At 51.1% G+C, this 20,077-nt stretch overlaps 1 protein-coding gene across 3 annotated transcripts in view; it reads left to right on the top strand.

Moving 5' to 3' along the window:
• Positions 1-18,743, top strand: part of LOC116966971 (tubby protein homolog) — a 26,833-nt gene extending 8,090 nt beyond the window's left edge. For 2 of the 3 annotated variants that reach the window (XM_033013375.1, XM_033013372.1), the window contains 12 exons: positions 1,701-1,851; positions 4,016-4,162; positions 6,639-6,800; positions 8,336-8,449; positions 9,435-9,584; positions 11,214-11,455; positions 12,019-12,195; positions 12,431-12,543; positions 13,310-13,424; positions 15,043-15,141; positions 16,667-16,838; positions 18,386-18,743. In XM_033013375.1, the coding sequence (XP_032869266.1) occupies positions 1,749-1,851; positions 4,016-4,162; positions 6,639-6,800; positions 8,336-8,449; positions 9,435-9,584; positions 11,214-11,455; positions 12,019-12,195; positions 12,431-12,543; positions 13,310-13,424; positions 15,043-15,141; positions 16,667-16,838; positions 18,386-18,519 (1,728 nt within the window). In that variant the 5' untranslated portion in view covers positions 1,701-1,748 and the 3' untranslated portion in view covers positions 18,520-18,743. The remainder of the gene's footprint in view (positions 1-1,700; positions 1,852-4,015; positions 4,163-6,638; positions 6,801-8,335; positions 8,450-9,434; positions 9,585-11,213; positions 11,456-12,018; positions 12,196-12,430; positions 12,544-13,309; positions 13,425-15,042; positions 15,142-16,666; positions 16,839-18,385) is intronic. The other variant, XM_033013374.1, reaches the window with a different exon arrangement.
• The last annotated feature ends 1,334 nt before the right edge of the window (positions 18,744-20,077 follow it).

The raw sequence follows: 20,077 nt of genomic DNA, 5'->3' as shown, positions 1-20,077 counted from the left end.
TCGATCACCCGTTCACACTAACTCTATGTCACGCCACTTTCCCATCCAGTCCTACACACTTGGGGCAATTTACAGAGGGCCAATGAACCTCGCAGCTTGCACGTTTAGTTTAGAGATTCAGCATGACAATAGACAATAGACAATAGGTGCAGGAGTAGGCCATTCGGCCCTTCGAGCCAGCACCACCATTCAATGTGATCATGGCTGATCATCCCCAATCAGTACCCCGTTCCTGCCTTCTCCCCATATCCCCTGACTCCGCTATTTTTAAGAGCCCTATCTAGCTCTCTCTTGAATGTATCCAGAGAACCAGCCTCCACCGCCCTCCAGGCAGAGAATTCCACAGACTCGCCACTCTCTGTGTGAAAAAGTGTTTCCTCGTCTCCGTTCTAAATGGCTTACTCCTTATTCTTAAACTGTGGCCCCTGGTTCTGGACTCCCTCAACATCGGGAACATGTTTCCTGCCTCTAGCGTGTCCAAACCCTTAACAATCTTATATTGTTCTACTGCAGTTGTACAGGGTCTTGGTGAGACCACACCTGGAGTATTGCGTACAGTTTTGGTCTCCAAATCTGAGGAAGGACATTATTGCCATAGAGGGAGTGCAGAGAAGGTTCACCAGACTGATTCCTGGGATGTCAGGACTGTCTTATGAAGAAAGACTGGATAGACTTGGTTTATACTCTCTAGAATTTAGGAGATTGAGAGGGGATCTTATAGAAACTTACAAAATTCTTAAGGGGTTGGACAGGCTAGATGCAGGAAGATTGCTCCCGATGTTGGGGAAGTCCAGGACAAGGGGTCACAGCTTAAGGATAAGGGGGAAATCCTTTAAAACCGAGATGAGAAGAACTTTTTTCACACAGAGAGTGGTGAATCTCTGGAACTCCCTGCCACAGAGGGTAGTCGAGGCCAGTTCATTGGCTATATTTAAGAGGGAGTTAGATGTGGCCCTTGTGGCTAAGGGGATCAGAGGGTATGGAGAGAAGGCAGGTACGGGATACTGAGTTGGATGATCAGCCATGATCATATTGAATGGCGGTGCAGGCTCGAAGGGCCGAATGGCCTACTCCTGCACCTAATTTCTATGTCTATGTCTATGTCTATATGTTTCAATGAGATGCCCTCTCATCCTTCTAAACTACAGAGTGTACAAGCCCAGCCGCTCCATTCTCTCAGCATATGACAGTCCCGCCATCCCGGGAATTAACCCTGTAACAGACACTTTGGCTCACCGAGTCCACGCCAGCCATTGATCACCCCTTCATACTAGTTCTATGTTATCACACTTTCGCATCCAGTCCTACACTCTAGGGGGCAAGTTACAGAGGGCCAATTAGCTTGTAAACCTGCACATATCTGGGATTTGGGAGGAGACCCACACGGTCGCAGAGGGAACGTGCAAACTCCCCACAGACAGCACCCGAGGTCAGGATCTCAGATAGCGGAGTCATGGGATAGTGGAGCCAGGGGATATGGGGCGAAGGCAGGAACGGGGTACTGATTGGGGATGATCTGCCATGATCACAGTGAATGGCGGTGCTGGCTCGAAGGTCTGAATGGCACCTATTGTTGTCTAGTGATCGGACCCGGGTCTCTGGCGCTGTGAGGCAGCAGTTCTATCTGGGGTTGTGTGGAGAGGGTGATTTCTGTGCTGCATTGAACTGGGGCTAATGCTTCATTGTCTCTGCTTTCTCAGTGGAATCTCTTGAAGCAGAAACAGAGACGGAAACGGCAGGATATTCTAATGGTTCAGGCTAACCCAGATGCCAAGGTGAAGTCCAGGCAGCTCAAAAAGGCTGAAGGGCAGTCCTCGGCATTTGAAACACATAGTATCAACATGCTTGCAGGTACTACATCTATTCTTGTGCCGCAGTGGGACTCTTGGACATCAAATTAATTCTTGGACACTGTTGGACAGCCTGTCACACACACACAGAGATTGAATGGTGGTTTGACTCTCACATGTGCAACCACAGAGTGGAATTGTTTTCTTACATACAATCCAGTCCAGTATTCCTATACCTAAGCACATCCTCGATTAGCAAGTGTACAGAAATAGTCTGCTGATCCCGCATGCAAAAGGTGCCAGGATTTGGCGCTATTTTCAAACTCCAGTCCGTGCTCTAGGCCTTATGAGCGGTGCCCGATCCAGGCGAGCCCCAGGCTTCTGCAGGGCCTCCAGCCATCGCCTTCCTTGGATGCAACATCCCTCTCCTTGCCTGTCCATCTTTGTGCTTCAGGAGTGCCTCACTTGAGGGCGCGGTTGGCCAGACACCGGTTCCCTCTCCTATGCTCCTCGACCCGCTTTGGCCCTTCATCTCCGGCGTAGTGGGGGGGGGGGGGGCTGCCGTGAGGAACAATGGACAATAGAGGACCTGACGTGGGGGGACTGCTGTGAGGGATGGGGGGAAGAATAAAGTCGAGACTTAAAACTCATCTCTACTCCCGAGCCTTTTTTGATGTCCTCTGAACGAGGGCTATATGTATGTAGTGATGTTTGTATTTAACCTATGAACCACTGTTGTTTGTTTATACTATTCTTATACCAATGTAAAGCACTTTGGCCAACGAGAGTTGTTTTTTAAATGTGCTATATAAATAAAAGTGACTTGACTTGACTTGAAAGGGGGATGGCGCGGTGGGGGGAGCTTGTAACTTTGTAAGCGCCCTTTATGGGTGACTGTTGCATACCTTGGCAAGGTATGCAAGCAAAGAATTTCACTGTGACATGTCACCTGACAATAAAGAATTCAATTCAATTCAACAATGGGTTTGGAACTTTCTACCCAGTAGCAAGTTGGGGATTTGGTCGATTATATTATGTGATATAATATCCCTTTGGCCTTTACTTGTGGGTTGAAGGGGAGAAATAGTAAACATGGAGGGGCTTCTATTGGAAGAGAAAGGGTCTGACTCGAGGAGGGTCGTAATAGACCGAGCTGAAAGAGGGAATTGATCAGATTAGGATGGGGAGCATCGGGCGGTGGCAAGCCCTGGGGATATTTGACTTGGAAAACTATCTGAGAGCAGGCACTGTGTCCTTAAATCAACATGTGAATAATCCAGACATCATGTGAAGAGAGTGGAGCTCTTTAGCTCTTTAGTTTATTGTCACGTGTACCGAGGTACAGTGGAAAACTGTTTTGTTGCGCGCTATCCAGTCAGCGGAAAGACTACATGCACGATTACAATCGAGCTGTCCACAGTGTACAGATACAGGATAACAGGGATAATGTTTAGTGCAAGGTAAAGTCTGATTAAAGATAGTCCAAGGGGCTCCAATGAGGTAGATGGGAGGTCAGTAACACTCTGTAGCTGGTGAGTAGATGGTTCAGTTGCCTGATAGAAGATTGAGGGGGGATCTTATAGAAACTTACAAAATTCTTAAGGGGTTGGACAGGCTAGATGCAGGTAGATTGTTCCCGATGTTGGGGAAGTCCAGAACAAGGGGTCACAGTTTGAGGATAAGGGGGAAGTCTTTTAGGACCGAGATGAGAAAAACATTTTTCACACAGAGAGTGGTGAATCTCTGGAATTCTCTGCCACAGAAGGTAGTTGAGGCCAGTTCATTGGCTATATTTAAGATGTGGCCCTTGTGGCTAAAGGGATCAGGGGGTATGGAGAGTAGGCAGGTACAGGATACTGAGTTGGATGATCAGCCATGATCATATTGAATGACGGTGCAGGCTCGAAGGGCCGAATGGCCTACTCCTGCACCTGTTTTCTATGTTTCTATGAAGACTGCAACAACCAGTTTTCTATAACAGCTGAGAAAAAACTGCCCCTGAATCTGAGGTGTGCGTTTTCGCACGGCTGTCTGTCTGTGCCCTTGTGTGCAGTAAAGAGCAACTGAAGCTACATTTGGCAGAGAAGGGGGAGGATTCGGATTGAGATGTTGGTGGGTGGGACTGAACTGGGAACAGTTAGCAGGTCCCTAGACTGACTAGGGTAATGGATGAGTCGTTCTTCTCTAATAATCTCCTCTTCCCCTCTCGGTCGTACCTTCCCAAGACTTCTCCTGCAAGATCCCAGTGGAGGAGATATCCAGCGCCCAGCTCCGCTTAGAGTCTCTGGATAATGGGGACAGCTTGCTTCTGGACCGAGAGATTCACAACAAGGCTATGATCACCAAGGAACAGGCATGGAGTCTGGAAGAAGGTATGGATGAGGGCCTGATAGATACTTTCAGATCCAGAGGCAATGATGAGGTGCTTGGGATTAGAATCAGGAACTGGTTGTGAGGTCTTTAATGACAGTTGGGGCTGTTAAGATATGTCAATCTGTACCCTCCCAGCAGTTGTCATGGAACCGGATTGAGAAACGGTTTGTTTTTTTGAGTCGGGGCTGGATGAGGTAAAATCGGATTATCGAAGAATGCAGAAGTGGGAGCTAGCCCAGCTGTTCAATGTGACCATTTGACTTCTCCACAACCTCCCACACTGGCCTTTCTCCACAACCACCCCCCTTCCCACACTGGCCTTTCTGTCCTGGGCCTCCTCCATTGCCAGAGTGAGGCCACATACAAAATGGAGGAACTGCATCTCATGTAAATTGCAATTGGGGATTTGGTCGATTATATTATGTGAAATAATATCCCTTTGGCCTTTACTTGTGGGTTGAAGGGGAGAAATAGTAAACATGGAGGGGCTTCTATTGGAAGAGAAAGGGTCTGACTCAAGGAGGGTCATAATAGTACCCGCTTGGGTACAGTTTAAAACCCAATGGTATGAACATTGAATTCTCAAATTTTAGGCAACCTTTAACAACCACCTTTAACAACCACTCTCTCCTCCCCTTTCTCCTCCACATCCACCTGGACTCGCAGCAACTTCTCTCCCCCCCCCCCCCCCCCCCCACACACACCCCACACACTTTCTCATTAACATCAGGGGGAATTTACAGAGGCCAATTAACCTACAAAACCCATAGAAACAAGGGAACTGCAGATGCTGGTCTGATCGAAGGGTCCCAATCTGAAACGTCACCCTTCCATGTTCTCCAGAGATGCTGCCTGACCCGCTGAGTTATTCCAGCACTTTAAGTCCTTTTCTGGCTGTTGTTAATAATCCTCGACTCTTCCGTTCATCATGCATGTCTCTCTTTGCCTTGGCAGAGAATTGCGCAGATTCAAAAATCACAGCGAGATGAAAACCTCACCTCCGTCTCGAGTGGGTTATCATGAAACTACCATCCCTTGTTCTATATTATCCCGAAAGGGGAAATATCCTGACAAAAACCCTCTGGCAATCATGTATGTATCACGATGATCCTACAGGTCTCAACCCAAAACATCACCTATCCATTTTCACCAGACCCGCTGAGTTACTCCGGCATTTTGTGTCTATCTTTGGTGTAAACCAGCATCTGCAGTTCCTTATCATTAGACTCTTATGCCCCTGTCCCACTTAGGAAACCTGAACAGAAACCTCTGGAGGCTTTGCGCCCCACCCAAGGTTTCCGTGCAGTTCCCGGAGATTTTTGTCAGTCTCCCTACCTGCTTCCACTACCTGCAACCTCCGGCAACCACCTGCAACCTCCGGGAACCGCACGGAAACCTTGGGTGGGGCGCAAAGTCTCCAGAGGTTTCCGTTCAGGTTTCCTAAGTGGGACAGGGGCATTACGTACTTACTTACTTACTGCCGATGATGCCTCCTGGCATGTAGGGCAGCAACGAAGGTCCTCCACTCAGTGGTGTTGATTCCTTCAGTTGCTGTTTCCGTAACATGTTAGTTTTACGAGACAGGGTTGTTAGCCCTGTGCTCAATCTCCAACCTGGAGGACCAGTGGATCGCTCTTGGTCTCGCCTCTACCCTTCCACCTGTCCAGCATGGGAGACCCTAACAGGAGACGAATCTCCCGCTGGCATAGCTCTAGGGGTCACTGAGACACACACGCTCCCCGACCACGACAAGGTTGCAATCCAAGAGCATTGGACTCTTGGAGGTGCTCAACTTCAATGGTTGAGTATCCAGAGCAAAGCCAATGGATGTAGTATGTAGGTAGACACAATATACAGATGTAGTCCGTATCTTTGCTCAGGAACTGGAACAGTCTAGGGGAAGCAACCCATCCCATTGAGGAACAAGGACAGGTGAATGAACAGTGGTGTGCTCGACTTCCACTGACTGTTACTCATCTTGCTCATCCCCCTCTCTCCCATCTTTTAGTTTAGTTTAGAGATACAGCGCAGAAACAGGCCCTTCAGCCCACCGAGTCCGTGCCGACCAGCCAACCCCGCACACTAACGCCATCCACCACACACTAGGGACAATTTACAATTATACCTAGCCAATTAACCCACAAGTCTGAAGAAGGGTTTCGGCCCGAAACGTCGCCTATTTCCTTCGCTCCATAGATGCTGCCTCACCCGCTGAGTTTCTCCAGCATTTTTGTCGACCTACAAACCTGTATGTGTTTGGAGTGTGGGAGGAAACCGGAGCACCCGGAGAAAACCCACACGGGTCATGAAGGAGAACGTACTAACTCCGTACGGACAGCTCCTGTAGTCAGGATCAAACCCGGGTTTCTGGCGCTGTGAAGCAGCAACTCTACCGCTGCGCCACCGTGCCGCCCTTAATGCCGACCCACACGGTCCTTGTATACTGATGTGTGTTGCTGTTTCTTGATACCGCAGATGTCCTGGAGGTGTCCGTGGAGGAGCTGCAGGAGAACGTGGTGGGGGGCCCACAAAATCTATTCAAGCTTTGTGAACATCCGGCGGTAATGGCTGAGGGAGGCCCGAGAGTAAAGAAAGGTCCGAGTCCATCCAAACACAGGAGCTCAGCCGTTCCACCTGGTAAGTCCCCACAGCACAGGGCATAGACACTCACTCACCCACCCACTCACTCACTCACTCACTCACTCACTCACCCTCACTCACTCACTCACTCACTCTCACCCACCCACTCACTCACCCACCCACGCACGCACGCACCCACCCAGCACCCAAACGCACCCACGCACGCACCCACCCACGCACGCACGCAACCCACCACACCACGCACCCACGCACGCGCACACGCACGCACGCACCCACGCCACGCGCACCACGCACCCTCACCCCACGCACGCCACGCCACACCCCGCACTCACCCACCCACCCACGCACGCACCCACCCACGCACCCACGCACCCACGCAACCCACGCACGGCGCACACCCACCCACCACGCACACCTTCACCACGCACCCACCCACCACGCACCACCCACCCAGCACCACGCACGCGCACCACAGAAGCACGCACCACCAAGCACCCACGCCCCACCCACCCACCGCACCCACGCACCCACGAACCCCGACGCAGCACGACACGCACCGCAGCACGCACCCACGCACGCGCACCGCACGCACGCACGCACGAACCACGCACCCACGCACCCACGCACGCACCCCCACGCAACGCCACCCCACGCACCCACGCACGCACCCACCGCACGCACCCACGCACCCAGCGCCAGCACCCACGCAAACACGCGCACGCAAGCACGCACCCACGCACCCACCAACGCACGCACCACGCCCGCACTCACCCACCCACCAGCACGCACCCACCCACCCACGCACACCCAGCACGCACCCACGCACCCAAGCACGCGCACGCACGCACCACCGCGCACGCATCACCCACCCACGCACCCACGCACGCGCAGCGCACGACGCAGGCACCCCACCCACGCCGCGCACACCAACGCGCACAAGAACCCAGACGCACCCACCACTCACTCACCCCAAGCACGCACCCACCCACGCACGAACCCACCCAAGCACCGCACACACCACGCACCAAGCACGCACTCACACCCACTCACCCACTCACTCTCACACTCACTCACTCACTCACCCACTCACTCACCCACCCACTCACCCACTCACTCACTCACCCACTCACTCACCCACCCACTCACTCACCCACCCACTCACCCACCCACTCACCCACTCACTCTCACACTCACTCACCCACTCACCCACCCACTCACTCACTCACCCACTCACCCACTCACTCACCCACTCACTCACCCATAGGCTGTATGGTCGTGAGAGGTCTCCAAGAGTCGTAGCGTCTTTCTGGTGAAATTTTGAAAATGTTGGCGACCTATCACGGGTGCCGGCATTCGCCTGTAAAGGTCGCGTAAGTGGGACAGGCTCTTTACTCTCCAATTCCAAGTCCTCTGTCCCTCGCTCCCTCGCTCGCCGGCCGTGTGCGTCTCTTCCTCCACCCGAGCCACCTAGCGTCTCCCCGCCCCTGCCCTGCCTCCACCACTTGAATACAACGAGAGTCCCTGGCCCTAACCCTAACCCCGCCGCTGACGTCTCCCACCGCTCTCCGCAGAATCGTTAGCCGACGACTTGAAAGTGACCGACACCGGCCACAAGCTCCAAACCCCCCTGAAGGTGATATCCCGGACGGGAGCAAACGGCGAGAAGAGGCAGTGGTGGAAGGAAGGTGAGAGAGATCGCGGTACGTACCTGCCCCGACAGACCCGGTCAACACCCACCACGTCCTGTTCAAAAGGGAACTGCAGATGCTGGAATATCGAAGGTACACAAAATTGCTGGGGAAACTCAGCGGGTGCAGCAGCATCTATGGAGCGAAGGAAATAGGCGACGTTTCGGGCCGAAACCCAAGGGTTTCGGCCCGAAACGTCGCCTATTTCCTTCGCTCCATAGATGCTGCTGCACCCGCTGAGTTTCCCCAGCAATTTTGTGTACCCACCACGTCCTTCCCGGTTGCGAAGGAAAGAGTGCTGGAGGAACTCGGCGGGTCAGGCAGCGTCTGAGGAGGGAAATGGCGTTGCGGTCACTGACTGAAGAAGGATCTCGGGTCAAAACATTGTGCGTCCATTATCCCTCCTCAGATGCTGTCCCTCCAGCTGTTATATTAGTTTTGCTCAGGATTCCAGCATTTTTAGTCTCTTGCAATGTCCTTCCCAGCTGCAGACAGTGTGATATGTGCAATGTGAAAGTCTCTGTCTCTGTGTCTGTCTCTGTGCCTGTCTCTGTCTCTCTCTCTCTCTGTATCTGTATCAGTATCTCTCTCTGTCTCTCTCTGCGTCTGTGTTTTTTTTAGCGGGACGGCGAGGGGATGGAAGATAATGGAGGACGAGGGGTGAAGATAGGGGAAAGAGAGTGGTGGAAGATAGTTGAGGGGAAGGGGTGGCAGGCAGGTGTGAGAATGGCACAGGGTACATATTTGGAAGCTGCCTTGTGGAATGGCTGAAGAGAGGGAAAGAATTCAAATGTGCGAGGAGAGGGAGAGGTAAACTGGGAATCTGGCAAAGTCCAGTGTGGGTGGAGAAAGCCTTCAGGAGGTGCCTCTGCCTCAGCCCCCCTCCTTCTGAAGGACATTGGGTTGCAGAGTGACCGTGTGGAAGGGGATTCTGACCTGTTCCCTTCCGCGCTCACCACAAACGCCTCCGCTGTGCTTCCAGCGGGCGATGAGATCGTGGCCTTTCGGGAAGAGGTGGAGGAGACGGACCGGAAGGTTGAAATCTTCACGGTGGACGACTCGAGCGAAGACCTGGAGGAAGTTGTCACTGTGCCAGCTTCGACGAAGAGGAACAGGCGAAGGAAGATAAGAGGTGAGCTGTGCAGTAATTCAGGAGTCTCTGACTGACGCTTTGGGTGCCCCAACCCTACCCATCACCTGGACTTGGTCAACACTCTGTTCACCTGCTTGCCTGGGGGAGGGGGGGGGGCGCAGAGAGAACACAGAGGAACTCAGTGTGGGTGGGTGGGGGGTTTGGGAGCGGGTGGAGGACACCGAGAGAGCAAAGGGGGACTATTGGGGATAGACACAGAATGCTGGAGTAACTGGAGCAGGACAGACAGCATCTCTGGAGAGAAGGAATGGGTGAAGTCTGAAGACAGAAGAAGGGTCTCGACCCGAAACGTCACCAATTCCTTCTCTCCAGGGATGCTGCCTGTCCCGCCAAGTTACTCCAGCATTTTGTGTCCATCTTCGGTTTAAACCAGCATCTGCAGTTCGAGGATGTTTCCGTAACCGGCTTCCGTCTCCGCACTAGTATCTTTGCTCCGCTACGGGATGTTTGGTGCGGAGACGGAAGCCGGTTACGGAAATGGGGCCGAAAATTACCCATGAATCTGCCCATGACCGTACTACGTCTTTTTCGTCGAGTGGTCTATCTTGCTCCGCTGTAGGGTCTTTGTAAAGATGCTATCCAGAATCCAACAAGCTTCTCACACCCTGTCGAGTCCCCATTCACCTCGGTGGTTTATATATATTTATTGGCCTACTCGGCCGTTTCAGACCTCATTTAAAAGTCAACCAGATGCCAAGTCAATGAGCGGCACAATGGCGCAGCAGTGGAGTGCTGCCTGCCGCACAGCGCCAGAGACCTGGGTTTGATCCTAACCACAGGTGTTGTCTGTACGGAGATTGTACGTCCTCCCTGCGACCTTGTGTGTCTTTTCCGGGTGCTCCGGTTTCCTCCCACACTCCAAAGACGTACAGGTTTTTAGGTTAATTGGCATTGGTAAGCTATAAAATCGTCCCCGGAGTGTAGCATAGTGCTAGTGTACGGGGTGATCGCTGGTCGGCATGGACTCGCTGGGCCGAAGGGCCTGTTTCCACTTTGTATCTCTAAAGTCTAATGAGCAAAGGTGGAGGGGTCTGGGGTCTGGGACTGGTCTGGAGACTAGACCAGGGCGGCAAACGTCGGCCTGAAGAAGTCTCTTCTGTCCAATTCATAGAAACATAGAAAATAGGTGCAGGAGGAGGCCATTCGGCCCTTCGAGCCATTGTGATCATGGCTGATCCTTTCACAGATGCTGCCTGACCTGCTGAGTTCCTCCAGCACTTTGTGTTTTTTAACTCGAGGTTCCAGCGTTTGCAGTCAGGACAAATTTCCTCCCCTGAGCGGCTGGTGAACAAGATGGATTTTAATACAATTCATCATTTGTTTGTGATCCTTACTAATGCCTTTTTTAGTGCTTTTTTAAAAGTCATTTTTGAAATAGGCATTTTTTTAAAGGCCTTTTTTAAATGGACATTTTTATAATGAGAGTTTTTTTAAATGCGCGTTTGTTAAATGGGCATTTTATAAATGGACATTTTTCAATGCCTTTTTTTAATACAACTCAGCATTTGCATCTTATCCTTACTATTGCCTTAAATTCCAATGTAAATTTTGGTTGTCCCTGTGACAATCTTGGTCTAAAGCATCAACACTGTTCACTCTCCTCTGCAGCTCCAGCACGGAAGAAGCTCATCGACAAGGAGTTGGATGAGGAGAAGGCGATGGAAGAGACGGAAGCAGGGGAGGAAGAGGAGGATGAGGACGAGGAAGATGAGGATGAGGATGAAGATGAGGATGATGATGGTGATGATGATGATGATGATGAGGAGGAGAGAGAAGAGGAGGAGAGCATCTCCCCTCAGATCCACAACAGCGAGCAGTCAGACTCCATCCCACCCATCATCACCTGCGATGTAAGACACAACTTTATCTTGCTCCCCTCTTTTCCTTCCCCTCTGCGACCCCTTTTTTCATTCCCCTCTGCGAAAAGATCTCTGGAGAAAAAGGTGGTTCTTTTTTCTCCAGAAATGCCGCCTGACCTGCTGAGTTTTACTCCAGCATTTGTGTGTATCTTTGGATTAACTCGGCATCTGCAGTTCATTTTTATTAAACCCAATTCGTCACTGGCTTGTAAAAGATGCCAATGAGATGTATTCTTTCTGCCGCCTTCTTTCACTGAGTTGAAGTATTTTACTCACTAACGCCCCTGTCCCACTTGGGAAACCTGAACGGAAACCTCTGGAGACTTTGCGCCCCACCCAAGGTTTCCGTGCGGTTCCCGGAGGTTTTTGTCAGTCTCCCTACCTGCTTCCACTACATGCAACCACCTGCAACCTCCGGGAACCGCACGGAAACCTTGGGTGGGGCGCAAAGTCTCCAGAGGTTTCCGTTCAGGTTTCCTAAGTGGGACAGGGGCTTAGGTTTCCTCTGTTATTTGCTGCCTACTGCATCGGTGACACCCTGTCTTATTATCCAGGATGAATCCAGAACTGAGGGTGTCCCAATTAAAGTGGGAAACGTGGAAGAATTTGCCTTCAAGCCTGCGCCCCAAGGAACCGTTGTCAAATGTCGGATCACACGGGACAAGAAGGGAATGGATAAGGGAATGTTCCCGACCTACTACCTACACTTGGAGAGGGATGATGGGAAAAAGGTACAGGTTCATCAGTCAGTCCGATATCTCGGGTTGGAATCCATATGGACCAGGAATCATGGCATTCCCAATCCTGGAGAATCCTTGCCTATTGGTCTAAGTGTAGATGAGTGAGGGTGGGGGGGAGGGAGGTGTGGGGAGTGAGGTGGGGGTGATCTGTTCTCTGTCTGTGGACATTATGGACGTCCCCAGCCATGAAGAGTAAATGCCTGTTGTGTGGTCGCGTGTCCCGCAGGTTTTCTTGATGGCCGGACGGAAACGCAAGAAAAGCAAAACGTCCAACTACCTCATCTCTACCGACCCAACAAACCTGTCCCGCGCTGGCGAGAGTTTCATCGGCAAGTTGAGGTGAGACAAAGGCAACAGATCGGATCTGGATGGCAAAGCTGGCACGCCAATTCTGCCCTTCCAATCGCCCCCTCCCCCTCTCCCCCAATACCAATGGCCTGGGTGGGGGGGGGATCAGCATTGACCTGAAGCTCACCCTCTTCACCCTTGCTCTTCCCCTTCTGCCTGTCTTAAAAGGCTGCTGAAGCAAAAGGGCTGCTGCAAACAGCAGTACATGGTCGAAGCCAGTGTTCAACGTGGTCGAAGGAGGTTCAGGAATAGCTACCATCTGGCTATTAAACTTGGCTCAGACAAAACTCTGAACATTAATAACCCATTATCTGTTTATTTGCACTTTATCAGTTTATTTATTTATGTGTGTTTATATTTATATAATGGTATATGGACACACTGATCTGTTTTGTAGTCAATGCCTACTATGTTCTGTTGTGCTGAAACAAAGCAAGAATTTCATTGTCCTATCAGGGACACATGACAATAAACTCTCTTGAATATTGAATCTTGTTCATAGTCGTGGGAGGTCCTCAACATAGTCGTAGGAGGCCAAAGGCATAATCGTGGAGGGTCGTAGGTTACCGCGACCTTGATTTTTTTAGGTCGTTTAAAGTCGTCAGAGGTCGCGAATTAGGTTGTGAAAGTGGGACAGGGGCTTAAGTATAGTTAGTACAGTAGTAGTAGTAGGGAGTTAGTACAGGGGCTAAATTTCACTGACTGCACGGCGGGGGAGGTCCCGATATAACCAGACGTATGTTTCTTCTTGACACAGGTCCAATGTGTTTGGGACCAAGTTCACGGTATTTGATAATGGCGTTAATCCAGAGAAGACTCCCATTGTTGCTGAGACCCCGGCCATCCGCGAGGAGATCGTGGCAGTCTGCTATGTGAGTATATACACAATGCCAGGAAAATCTAACGAGGGCAAGGACTACAGATAGTGTCACATCCATTGCAGAGGAGCCAGGGGTGGGAGGGAGGAGGACTGTGGAAGAGGTGGAAGAGAAACCAGGGAGGGGGAAACAAGTTGCACAGCACGCAGACTGGCAAAACCAAGTTTGGAGATACAGCATGGAAACAGGCCCTTCAGCCCACTGAGTCCATGCTGACCATTGATCACCCGATCACACTACACCATCACATTCTCGCATCCGCTGTCTACAGACCAGGGCCAATTAACTGACAATCCCAGCACATCTTTGGAATGTAACATTTCATTGCTCCGTTTCAGGATATATGTTTTACTTTAGAGATTCAGCGTGGAAGCAGGCCTTTCGGCCGGGTCGGGTACTTTTTGGCGCCGTCGTTTCGGCACCGCTGGTTTTGATTGTCCCCCCGTTTAATATAAATGTAGGTTTCTGTTGTCCCCTATAAATTGTGTCATGAATTTTCCTATGCCCAAGATAAAAATAACCAGCCGGTAACTCATCTTTATTCATCTAAACTTTCATCTTAATTAAGTATATAACAATAATAAACCTGAAGACAAACCAGTCGAATGCATTTTGAGACTTTGTAATAATTTACTGTCTACGTTGTTAATGATTGCACTTTAAAAATGATTTGTTTTTACCCTCAATCTTCTGCTCTCTACTTGGTTGTGGTGGTTTTGTGTGTGTTTAATGAGACGTTCTCATGAATTAGCAAAAGATCGGCGCTTCCAAACGGAGGCGCCGAAACAGCAGTGCCGAAACGGTGGGGCCGCTTTCGGCCAATCGATTCCGCACCGACCATGGATGACCTGCGCATTAGTTCTGTTATCCCAGTCTTGCACCCTACACATTACGGGCAATGTACAGAAGCCGATTAACCTACAAGCCTGCGCGTGTTTGGAGTGTGGGAGGAAACCGGAGTGCCTGGAGGAAAGCCACGCAGTCACAAGGAGAGCATGCAAACTCCACACAGACTGCACCTGAAGTAGGATGAAACCCGGGTCTCTGGCACTATGAGGCAGCAGCTCTACCAGCTGCACCACTGTGCCACCCATTGTGTGGTCAGATTTAGTTGTATCTGTCGATTGTCGGATGGACTTTCCCAGGTGTCGTGTGTGAAAAAGATACATCTTCTAGATGCGCTGGGACGCATCCACCCACTAGAGTCTCCCAACCTCTGCAGAGTGGTTACTAAGATGGCTGATCCGTGGGCGGTTGCTGCTGGGACGCAAGTCGGGGCCTGATCAACCCCGCTGGGTCGCCTGGGCGAGGGTGTCTGATGTTGTGAGACTCGAAACACCCGATCACCCCAGGTCACATCCCAAGGTCCTGATCTCGGGTACTGTCTGTGTGGAGTTTGCACCTTCTCCCTGTGACCGCGTGGGTATCCACCGGGTGCTTATGCATAGGGAGTGGATGCAAAAAAATGGGCAAACATAGAACTAGTGTGAATGGGCAATCGATGGGTCGAAGGGCCTGTTTCCATGCTAACTCCTAAGCTTGCAGAAGAGGAGCAAGGATTGGAGGTTGTGGATGGCGATCAGACTAACCCAGAGCTCCTTCTACAATACAGGAAACCAACATTCTCGGGTTTAAAGGACCTCGGAAAATGACAGTGATTATTCCAGGAATGAACATGGAGAGCGAGAGGATTTCCATTCGACCAAAGAACGTGAGTCCCAGCCTTTGGGTAACTGCAGCATTTCCCTTTCACTAACTCCGAAGTCATTCCAGGACCCGACCCGAAACGTCACCCATTCCTTAGTCCTTAGAGATGCTGCCTGACCTGCTGAGTTACTCTAGCCCACAGTTCATGTCCTTTCACAAGTTCACAAGTGATAGGAGTAAAATTAGGCCATTCAGCCCATCGAATCTACTCCGCCATTCAATCATGGCTGATCTCTGCTTCCTAATCCCAGTTTCCTGCCTTCTCCCCATAAAACTTGACACCCGTTCTAATTAAGAATTTGTCTAACTCTGCCTTAAAGATATCCACTGACTTGCCCTCCACAGCCCTCTGAGCAATGAGTTCCACCCTCTGTAGCTTAACTACCCTCTGACTATAGAAGTTCCTCCTCACCTTTTTAAAAGAGTGCCTACTAATCCCAAGGCTCTGACCTCTGGTCCGAGACTCTCCCACCAGTGGAAACATTGATGCTCAGGATTTTCTTTCAGTGACAAAATTAAGCCAAAAAAAAAGCTAAATATATCAGAAACACTAAGCAGGACAGGCAGCATCAGAGCTGTGAAACATCTCAAGAAAAACTTCCAAAAACACACAAAACAAATGAAGGGTTTCGGCCCGAAACGTTGCCTATTTCCTTCGCTCCATAGATGCTGCCTCACCCGCTGAGTTTCTCCAGCATTTTTGTCTACAAAAACAAATGAACTATTTCTTAATGGAAACAAGGAACTGCAGATGCTGGTTTATACCCAAAGATAGACACAAAGTGCTGGAGTAACTCAGCAGGTCAGGCAGCAACTCTGGGGAAATGGGATGGGTGATGTTTCGGGTCTGAAGAAGGGTCCCAACCTGAAATGTTACCCATCCTTTTTCTCCTGAGATTCTGCCTTGACCCTCTGATCTACTCCAGCAATTTGTGTCTATCTTTGAGCTATTTCTTCGTTTTGATAGGAGTCGATGACTGGAAACATTGGTCTCAGTCTCCACAGATGTTGCCTGACCTACTGGGTGTTTCCGGCGTCTATTTTTATTGGAGCCATTAATTGATTCCAGTTCCCCCCCCAGGGAACTTGGTGAGAGTCGTGCAGTGTGGAACCCGGCCCTTCGGTCCAACCTGTCCCATCGACACTAGATGCCGTTGGTTGTTGGGCAGTGGGCAGTGAGAAGCTGTGCATCTCTCGATCCATGGGTACCAGTGATGGTGTTTCGGAGCAGTGGGCAGTCGCCAGTCAGATCTGCTGTGTGCCTGGAACCTGGGTCATGGGGTGTGTCGGAACGAACTGCAGATGCTGTTTTAAACCGAAGATAGACACAAAAAGCTGGAGTATCTCAGTGGGAGAGTCAGTATCTCTGGAGAGGAGGAATTGGTGACGATTCGACCCGAAACGTCACCTATTCCTTTTCTCCACAGATGCAGTCGGACTGGCCGAGTTACTCCGGCTTTTTTTGGGTCAGGAGCTGTTGCCTGCCCTGGGCTTTGGGCTGAGTATTGACCAGTGTTTTTCCACGGCAGGACCACGAGACGCTGCTGACACGTTGGCAAAACAAGAACATGGAGAACATCATCGAGCTGCACAACAAGGCCCCGGTCTGGAATGAAGACACTCAGTCCTACGTGCTAAACTTCCACGGGCGAGTCACCCAGGCCTCTGTGAAGAACTTCCAGATAATCCACGCCAATGACCGTGAGTAGCACGTTGCCGGGCCCGACGGAAAGCTTTGTGGTCTCCGTAGCGGAGGGATGAAGGGAATGGCTCCAGATAGTACAGGACTGGGGTGGCAGTAGAGTTGCTGCCTCACAGCTAGGGCTGGATTTAGATGAAGAGAGGCCCTAAGCTGTTCCATTTGTGAGGCCCCCTCCGCATTGGTTTTCAGCGCTGGCGGTGAGGCCATGGCGGCCAAATCTCCCACAATTCAAAGCGAGGGAGAAAGTGCCCAGCGCCGACCAGTTGCCGTTGCAGTGCGCATGCGCAGGGCGGCCGATGATGTGCTGGCCGTGGTTGTGCGCATGTGCAGGGGGGAGGACGTGCAGGCCGCAGCAATGCGCATGTGCATGTGCAAGGTGGCCGGCCGTGCCGGCGGATGAGGAGCGAGCGGAGCCGGGCGGCCCGGACACGGATAGCGGGGGGGAGATGGAGATAGAGAGGGGGGCCCGCCCAGAGTTGAACGGTAGGTGTCCTGCCTTGGCCGGAGGCCCCCCTAGACCTCGAGGCCCTAAGCTTAAACTTGTCTAGTTTATAGGTAAATCCGGCCCAGCTCACAGCGCCAGAGACCCGGGTTCGATCCCGACTACGGGCGCTTGTCTGTACGGAGTTTGTACGTTCTCCCCTGTGACCCCCGCGTGGGTTTTCTCCGGGGTCTCCGGTTTCCTCCCACACTCCAAAGACGTGCAGGCTTGTAGGTTAAATTGGCTCGGTGTAATTGTAAAGCCCCTGTCCCACTTTCCCGAGTTACTCACGAATTCTCCCGAGTTTTCCCCTTGATTCAAACTTGGGGAATGTCCGTAGCGAGTCTGTAGGAGGCCGTAGATATATCGTAGCGGCTCGTAATGCCATCTGTAGGTACTCGGGGCATCAGGTAAGTCGGGACGTTTTTTTCAGCATGTTGAAAAATGTCCACGAGTAAAAAAAACAGCCCCGAGTACCTACGGCTGGCATCTCCGAGTCTGAATCAAGGGGAAAACTCGGGAGAATTCGTGAGTAACTCGGGAAAGTGGGACAGGGGCTTAAGCTGTCCCTAAGTTGTAGGATAGCGTTAGTGTGCAGGGATCGCTGGTCGGCACGGACTTGGTGGGCCAAAGGGCCTGTTTCTGCGCTGTATCTCTAAAGACTAAAGTAAAGTTGAATGAGCCATAGAAAGACTTGGGACGGAAGGTAGGTATTAAATACTGGAGTAACGCAGCGCATGAGGCAGCCTCTCTGGAGAGAAGACACAGGAGAAAAGTACGGGACAAGGCTGATAATGTGGTGAGGGTCGAGATGTGGATTGAGTGGAGGAAGGTTCAGAGGACAACCTGGAATTGGATGGGGGTGACTTCAACAGAATGAATTGGAATGAGCCAACTAAGTCTCTCTCTTCTTCAGAAGAAGTCTCTACCCGAACGGCCAACCATTCCTTCTCTCCAGAGATGCTGCCTGAGTTACTCCAGCATTTTGTATCTATCTTCGATTTAATCCAGCATCTGCAGTTCCTTCCTACATATGAATTCTCTCTCTCTCTCCCTTGGTTCCAGCTGATTATATCATCATGCAGTTTGGCCGGGTGGCAGATGACGTATTCACCATGGACTACAACTATCCCATGTGCCCCCTTCAGGCCTTTGCAGTCGCCCTTTCTAGTTTTGACAGCAAGCTGGCTTGCGAGTAGCGAACTGAGGCCTCCCTGCCACTGCACTGAAGGGCTTCTGACTCCCAAATCATCTGCAAAGCTGGAGAAGATGGAAGTGACACCAGCTGATCGATGTAGAAATCCACAGATCTTCCGTCAATTTACTGGGTTATCTGACTTTGATCCTGGGACATTGTTTCTAAGGAATACTGCCAGAGTCTGGGAAAAGTTTAATGATGATCATGATAAATCTTTGTACTGCACAACGTGTGTGTTGTGTGTGTGTGTGTTGTGTGTGTGGGTGTGTGTGTGTGTGCGCTACTGTGTGTGTGTGTGTGTTTGTGTGTGTGTGCTACTGTGTGTGTGTGCTATGCGTGTGTGTGCTACTGTGTGTTTGTGTGTGTGTGTGTGTGTGTGTGCTACTGTGTGTGTGTGTGTGCTACTGTGTGTGTGTGTGTGTGCTACTGTGTGTGTATGTGTGTGCTACTGTGTGTGTTACTGTGAGTGTGTGTTACTGTGTGTGTGTGTGCTACTGTGTCGTATGTGTGTGTGCTACTGTGTGTGTGTTACTGTGTGTGTGTGCACGCGCTACTGTGTGTGTGTGTTACTGTGTGTGTGTTACTGTGTGTGTGTGTGTGTGTTACTGTGTGTGTGTGTGTCGTGTGTGTGCGCTACTGTGTGTGTGTCGTGTGTGTGCGCTACTGTGTGTGTGTCGTGTGTGTGCGCTACTGTGTGTGTGTCGTGTGTGTGCGCTACTGTGTGTGTGTGTCGTGTGTGCGCTACTGTGTGTGTGTGTGCGCTACTGTGTGTGTGTCGTGTGTGTGCGCTACTGTGTGTGTGTGTGCGCTACTGTGTGTGTGTGTTACTGTGTGTGTGCGCGCGCGCTACTGTGTGTGTGTTTGTGTGTGTGCGCTACTGTGTGTGAGTGTGTTTGTGCGCGCGCTACTGTGTGTGTTACTGTGTGTGTGTGTGTGTGCGCTACTGTGTGTGTGTGTGTGCGCTACTGTGTGTGTTTGTGTGTGCGCTACTGTGTGTGTGTGTGTGCGCTACTGTGTGTGTTACTGTGTGTGTGTCGTGTGTGTGCGCCACTGTGTGTGTTACTGTGTGTGTGTGCGCCACTGTGTGTGTTACTGTGTGTGTTTGTGTGTGTGTCGTGTGTGTGCGCTACTGTGTGTGGGTCGTGTGTGCGCGCTACTGTGTGTGTGTGTGTGTGTGTGCGCTGTGTGTGTGTGTATGTGTGTTACTGTGTGTGTGTGTGTGTTACAGTGTGTGTGTGTGCGTGTGTGTGTGCTACAATGTGTGTGTGTGCTACAGTGTGTGCGTGTGTGCTACTGCCCATTGTCCTTATGGATTCACTCACCCCTGTATAATGTGGTGTTCCAGAGTCTCACAGCATGGAAACAGGCCCTTCGGCCCAACCGGCCAACATGTCCCATCTACACTAGTCCCGCCAACCTGCGTTTGGCAGCCCGTTCCATACACCAACCACCCTTTGCGTGAAAGAGTTAACCCTCACATTCATATTAAGTCTTATCTCCCTCACCTTAAATCTATGTCCTCTTGTTCTCAATTCCCCTACTCTGGGCATCTACCTGAT

This window comes from Amblyraja radiata, chromosome 38 (genome assembly GCF_010909765.2).
Source record: "Amblyraja radiata isolate CabotCenter1 chromosome 38, sAmbRad1.1.pri, whole genome shotgun sequence".
In the NCBI taxonomy this organism is placed as follows: Eukaryota; Metazoa; Chordata; class Chondrichthyes; order Rajiformes; family Rajidae; genus Amblyraja; species Amblyraja radiata.
This window is presented reverse-complemented; position numbering and strand designations above follow the sequence as displayed.